Raw genomic sequence first — 6900 nt, 5'->3', positions numbered from 1 at the left:
AAAAAGAAGCAGCATATTCCATTCCAGTGAGGCAAAAGACACTCTGTGACTGGAAAAAAAAATCAATAAAATAAAAAATAAAAAATAAAAAGAACCAATCAATAATACTCAATAAATAAAAATAATAATAAAAATAAAAAATTGATGGTAGCTGGAAAAATCTATCACCAGAACTCTGACTATAAAGTAACCTCTTTATCTCTACACTCATTGCCATTCTCTCTCTTTCTCTCTCTCTTACACTCTCACTCAGAAAGAATGCCTCTATTCTGAAGGCATTCTTTTCTTGTTACAAACTTAGATTTTTTCAATTTTTGACAGTGTAGGGGAAAAGAGAGATCTTGTTTTTTGTTGGGTTGGATATTTTTTAGTAGAAAAAATGGTTGAATCAGAACCAAAATTTTATATACCAGAGTCATTTCAGGTGAACTATGATGTTACAAGTCAATTTAGGATGATTTGGAATGTGGTGAAAGCACCATTGATTGTTCCTTTTTTGAATGCTTGTGTTTACATTTCATTAGCAATGGCTCTTATGCTGTTCATGGAGAGAGTTTATATGGGTATTGTTATTGTTTTGATTAAGCTCTTCTGGAAGAAACCTGAACAACGTTATAACTATGAGCCTCTTCAAGACGATGAAGAGCTTGGTGGTTCTAATTTTCCGGTTGTTCTTGTTCAAATTCCAATGTTCAATGAAAGAGAGGTCAGAGAAAGATTCTCTCTGTTCTTTTGTTCTTTCCTGTACTCTTGTTCTAGCATTCTTAATTTTGTTTTGTTTTTTCTGGAACAGGTGTATAAGGTTTCGATTGGAGCCGCTTGCGGGCTTTCGTGGCCGACGGATCGACTCGTGATCCAAGTTCTCGATGATTCTACCGACCCGGTCGTTAAGGTATGATATCATCTGAACGCAACTGCAGAGACTTAAGACGGATGCAAAAATAAAAATAAGTTAAAATGAATGAATGGATGAATGAATTTCAATTTTGTAATTTACTAGTAGAAAGAATGATGTTGACTAAGAAAGAGGATGAATTTGATTTGTTGAGGAAATGAATGTGACAATAAATGAGAGAATAGTACTAGTACGTTATTTTTGGTGTTGTTATTGTTGAAATTAGAAAGGAATAATAATGGTAATAATGTTTTAATTTGTGTGTGAATGAATGAAATGCAGCAAATGGTGGAGATGGAATGCCAAAGATGGGCGAGTAAAGGAATAAATATAACATACCAAATAAGAGAAAACAGAGTTGGTTACAAAGCTGGTGCATTGAAAGAAGGATTGAAACGTAGCTATGTTAAACATTGTGAATATGTTGTTATTTTCGATGCTGATTTTAGTCCACCACCTGATTTTCTCAGAAGAGGCATTCCTTTTCTTGTTGGAAATCCTGAACTTGCTCTTGTTCAAGGCCGTTGGCGATTCGGTAAGCATCCCTTTAATTGTCTGATTTAATTGTCTGATGACTCTCCACAATTATCCATCAATTTTGTCTCTGTAATGTAATCTGATGTCTCTGTCCAACTATCGACTGAGTATAACAAGGGAATTATTATGATATAATAATGCTACTATTTGATACAATGTTCTTACTTTTAGTAAATTGTGAGATTGAGAGTGTCGGTGGGGAAGTGGCAATTTGGTAAATTAATAATAGATGTTGTTTTTTATATTGATTGTGTAGGAGAGTGAAGTTTTTTGCTTTTATTTCTTTTCCAATTTTGTCCTTGTTTGACTTGGGTTGGCCCGATTAAGGGGAATGGATGGGTCCATGAAAACATACCCTTCAATCACGGGTGGGGAACACAACGAGTCATCAAACTTTGAGATTAGTATAAAAAATATAATTAATATAAAATTAAAAAGTGGAAGATTATTAGTCACAACAACAAATGAAAAAAACGACTAGTAATAATAATTTACAAAAAAAACTATGGGCGGCTATCATGATTATTCATTTGTACTTCTTCATTTTTTTCCGTTACAAATTGATAAGTAGGGTCATGAAGGGTAATTTTGTCAATTTAATGTATAGATCCAATGTGGGTCAACTAGAAAATAACAGTAGAAAATTATTTGACTGTTACAAGTTGAGAAAATTAATTTAAATTTAATTCAATGTAATTAATTAAGAGAAGGTTTAAGGGAGGGGTAAAAGGGTCATTTTCGAATGGATCCAAAGATAACTGTTTTGTAGTAGTTCCAGCAAATGCACTTCCCACGTGGTTTTGCAGTATTTTTTGGGTTAAGATTAAAAGCATAGAATAATAATGTGTCAGTGTGGGTAGCACCATGTGTCTTATGGTGGACCTTCACTCTTTCTTGCCGACACTTCACTGTTCCTTTTTCTCTTTTTATTATGTCACCTCATAACATTAACACATAGTAACAAAACAATTATCAAATTTTATAATATTATAAATGAATAATTGGTTAGGTACTATTTTTATTAAATTAATTTTTTTAAATATGTTTTTTATATAAGTAGTAGTAGTGGTGTTAGTTTAGTTAGGTCTTCTTTAAAGTCTTATCATTCTTATATTATATTGTTTTAATTTAATATATTTTCGGTAAAAAAAGTTTTGTGGAAATTAAATTTTGATTTGTTTTTGTGGGCCCCCAGAAGCTGACTTTTGTTTTGTTGTACCTTTTGGTTGGCCACCGTAACGGAATTATGCATTTGTCTTGTTGTTATGTACTTGCCTTGCCTTATTAGAAAGTTTATTAATTAATTAAGCAAAAGTTAAAGTCAAAAGTCAAAAGTTTTGGGTAATTTTTTTTTATAATTTAGATTATTGGTTTAATATTTAGTTAGGTTAATGTTTTAATAATTGAGGAGTTGCAAATTAAGGTTGTGTTATATTATACTAATGTTGTAAATGGTTTTCTGTGACAGTGAATGCTAATGAGTGTTTGTTGACAAGAATGCAAGAGATGTCTTTGGATTATCATTTCACAGTTGAGCAAGAAGTTGGTTCGGCTACTCATGCTTTCTTCGGTTTCAATGGTAAATAATTCGCTTTACATCAACTGTTAGTAGTTAGTTGCTAGTCGTGTTAGTGTGTGGATTTGAGCGTATATGCACTAGCTCTGTCACTTCAGATTATAGGTGTGTCTGGTGTCGGGCACGATCCAGAAATATGCAATCACATTCAATCACCTTTCTTTTTTTTTCAAACTGTGTATCAATGTCTACGAGTCAGTGTCACTTCAAATTGTCAATGTGTCTGGTGTTTGACACGATCCTGGCATATGCAATCACATTCAATCACCTTTTGTTTTTCCAAACTAATTATCAGTGCTTACGTGTCTGTGTCGTAATTAGTTACTAATAATTGATGTTTGGGAATGTGAATGCAGGGACTGCTGGCATTTGGAGAATAGCTGCTATCAACGAAGCGGGAGGGTGGAAAGACAGAACAACAGTCGAAGATATGGATCTCGCTGTCCGAGCAAGTCTTAGAGGATGGAAGTTTTTGTACCTCGGTGACCTCCAGGTGAGAATCTTAATTTCTATACATCACAAGTTAACTACATTATGGATTACGAATCATACCGTAGGATGATTCTATTCCTAGCTCAGATCTTCTGCAACAATCCAATCAATTTAGTCAATATTTGACTATCGAAGTTGGACTGATGCAGAAGATCGTGCTTGTAAGTTGTAACATAGTATGTTATTTATCATTGAAATTTTCTTTTCTATATGTAGGCAAACAGTGAACTACCAAGTACTTTGAGGGCCTTTAGATTCCAGCAGCATCGATGGTCTTGCGGTCCTGCTAATCTGTTCCGCAAAATGGCAATGGATATTATAAGGAACAAGGTAAGTTTTGTGCTGATAAAACAATGAAGAGACAAACTAGTTATTATTAGTATTTGTTCTGAATTTTGATGAAATTCTGTTTTGGTATATCTGTGCAGAAAGTGAAGTTTTGGAAGAAAGTGTATGTCATATACAGCTTTTTCCTTGTTCGTAAAATCGTAGCTCACATGGTCACTTTCTTCTTCTACTGTCTCGTAATTCCCCTCACGATTTTGGTTCCCGAGGTCTATGTTCCAATTTGGGGAGCCGTTTATATTCCTTCCATCATCACCATTCTCAACTCCGTCGGAACACCAAGGTATAGTCAATTTAGTTAATTTTCTATCACATTATCGTGATTCTGTCAAATTCACAGTCAATCCAAACAAAACATGTATACATTGAGATTACGTCAAACTCACTCGTGAAACTCTCAGGTCGATTCATCTTTTGTTCTATTGGATCCTTTTCGAGAACGTCATGTCTCTGCATCGTACCAAGGCGACCCTTATCGGTTTGCTAGAATACGGAAGGGCCAACGAATGGGTTGTAACTGAAAAACTCGGAGATTCCGTTAACAACAATAAACTCAAATCTGATGCTGCTGCCAAGAAGGGCAATGTCAAAGTTCAAAAGAAAACAAGATCCAAATTTATGGAAAGGTTAGATATTTATTATTTTACATCTTAATTATGGTTGTCACTTGTCACTTGTCACTCATTCAAGCTGTCATTAAGGGAATCTTATAGTTTGGTCAATAATTTGATGATTTAGGAAAATAATATTGTACATTATGATTGTTTTGTTGTTTCTAGTGACTATTATTTTTGTTCTCTTATTCTTCTTCATCTTGTGATTTTGTCAGTTTAAGAATTATTGAGTAGGTATAAACAGTTCTTCAAATTGATTTTAATTCCATTTGTATATAAGAACACATTGCTATGCTATGCTATGCTAATCAAAATGTTTCTGACATAATGCACATGAACATGACAGAAGATTTTAGATTGTAACCTTATGCACATGACAGAAGATTCTATAAAATCCAAATTTAGAAATATTAAAGAATGAGATCATAATATTATAAGGTTATGTTTTTCAAGAAAAGAATAGTGATTTGGATTCCATACATGGGAAGATTTTGTCCTACTTTTATACACTAAGTAGTGTCCTATGTAACACTGTCACTTAGATTAAAAGACATGTCTGATGTCTAGTACGCTTCGATGTCTGACACCAACACCTGTAATTATATATAATTACTTTTATTTTTTCAAACTATTGACGTCAGTATCTATCTGTGTCAATGTTTCATAGATGTTTTATGTCTGTATTTCGGTGTCTGTGTATCAGGGTCTTATATTATACTATAAACTGATATGTGTTCTTTGCTTTTCTTATTTGAACATAAACAGGCTAAATTTGTTGGAGCTGGGATTCGCAGTCTTTCTCTTCTTCTGCGGATGCTATGATTATGTGCATGGAAAGCACAACTACTTCATTTACCTCTTCCTTCAAACCTTAACCTTCACAATTGTAGGATTTGGTTATGTTGGAACCATAGTGTAAAAGCTCTCCTGAGCCAAAATCCTTAAAGCGTTATAAGTGTCAGTGTCGATATTGTCGTAGTTTCTCCTCTACAAAGTACAAGAAAGGGGGGTTAAATTTCTTCGGGGCAACGCTGCACCAAATCTACAGTTAAATTTAGGGGGAGGAGAAATTCTTTCCAATTAAGGTTTTCAGTTGTCATCAATCAATCAGATACAAATAATGAGCAATGAAGTACAATAGCTTGAAGACAACCATGAAGATCTATCAAAAAAAGTACTTAAATTTTAGAGCTTTTAGACTGTTAGATAGTGTGGTTTTGTTTGCATAGATTGTTTTGTGAGATTTTTACAGTTATATATTTGTTGGTCTTTTTATTTGTTAGTTTTACTAAATTTGTGACAACAAATAATTTGGTGGATAAATTATGCACTTTTGATACATGTTAGTATATGTCATTTCTTTTACAATGTTTACTCTATTTTGTGATGTTTCAAGAGTATAGTTTTATTCACTCACACACCTTGTCTTTAATTCTTACAACTTTCAACTCTTTATGCAACAATCTCTTTGTAATTTACCTTCGACATTATCTAAAATGATTACGTTCAAGTCAATATTTGACCGTTTGAACTATGCAAGTAAGAATGAAAATAATATCTTAGTGACTCTGAGTCACACTTGTATTAGGGTGACATACTTGTATTAGGGTGACAGTTATAATTGTTCAAGATGATTCAACTTAAATTGCAGAAGATCGTCGAATACATCTCAATGGTGGAGATGATAGCAAAAGTACATCTGTACATCGGTCATTAGAGTGATTTTTCTAAAATAATGTGTTAATTTGATTGATTTTATTGGACATTTGATCAACGCAAAACATATAGACATTTTCATCAATCCAAAATAAAATGTCATTTTCTTCTTTTTCATCTATTCTTCTTTCTTACTACTTAATAGACATATTACTATGTGGAAAAAAGCATGGGATACCATTTTTGAGTTTTTTGTCAAAGTTTCACTATATAATAAAAAAAACAAACATTTAAGATAAGAACTCACATGCGAAAGATCATGTGGTGTTTGTTGTATTTATATAAAAAGTATGAAACCAAACCATCAATCATAATTTCTTTCCAATCTGTAGACTTGTGCTTCCACACACCAATATTCTTCTGCCATTTGTCATTATGCAATTGGCTCAACTTTTGTAGCCCTATCACAACCTTTTTCTCAACAATGTCTTTTAAGGCATGATGGTGTTCTTTTTACACCAAGGATCCTTTTGGGTTTTACTAATGGATTAAAAAAATCAATGTAGCTTCTTTAGGGTATAGTCTCATGTATCCTGTGATGGCATGAATAATGATTTATCATTTTTGTTACTTCAAGCAAAAGTGTCTCTGTCTGTGAATCTTTCCTTTATCACTTTATTATTTAACTAAAGTAGTTACTAAATTAAGTTTCTTAAGATTAATGGAAATAAAGTTGGCTAAACGGATCTAGCCAGCGTGTCTGTTTTCTCGCATTTTTCTTTCAG

General features: G+C 33.0%; 1 protein-coding gene across 1 annotated transcript; it reads left to right on the top strand.

Annotated features, from left to right (window-relative positions):
• Positions 1–213: 213 nt before the first annotated feature.
• LOC131624052 (glucomannan 4-beta-mannosyltransferase 2-like) lies at positions 214–5875 on the top strand. The gene is made up of 9 exons (XM_058895047.1): positions 214–706; positions 794–892; positions 1178–1430; positions 2901–3011; positions 3365–3501; positions 3717–3830; positions 3929–4128; positions 4247–4471; positions 5225–5875. Exons 1-9 carry the CDS (start codon positions 380–382, stop codon positions 5376–5378), a joined length of 1620 nt encoding a protein of 539 aa, XP_058751030.1. The 5' UTR covers positions 214–379; the 3' UTR covers positions 5379–5875.
• The last annotated feature ends 1025 nt before the right edge of the window (positions 5876–6900 follow it).

The sequence above is a fragment of the Vicia villosa genome, unplaced genomic scaffold (assembly GCF_029867415.1).
Source record: "Vicia villosa cultivar HV-30 ecotype Madison, WI unplaced genomic scaffold, Vvil1.0 ctg.000101F_1_1_1, whole genome shotgun sequence".
In the NCBI taxonomy this organism is placed as follows: domain Eukaryota; kingdom Viridiplantae; phylum Streptophyta; class Magnoliopsida; order Fabales; family Fabaceae; genus Vicia; species Vicia villosa.
This window is presented reverse-complemented; position numbering and strand designations above follow the sequence as displayed.

Excerpts from the sequence above, each read along its gene's own strand:
- LOC131624052 (XM_058895047.1), top strand. The coding sequence starts at position 380 with ATGGTTGAATCAGAACCAAAATTTTATATACCAGAGTCATTTCAGGTG. Across the intron at positions 707-793 it reads CAATGTTCAATGAAAGAGAG|GTGTATAAGGTTTCGATTGG; the intron begins GTCAGAGAAAGA and ends TTTCTGGAACAG. Across the intron at positions 4,472-5,224 it reads AGATCCAAATTTATGGAAAG|GCTAAATTTGTTGGAGCTGG; the intron begins GTTAGATATTTA and ends GAACATAAACAG.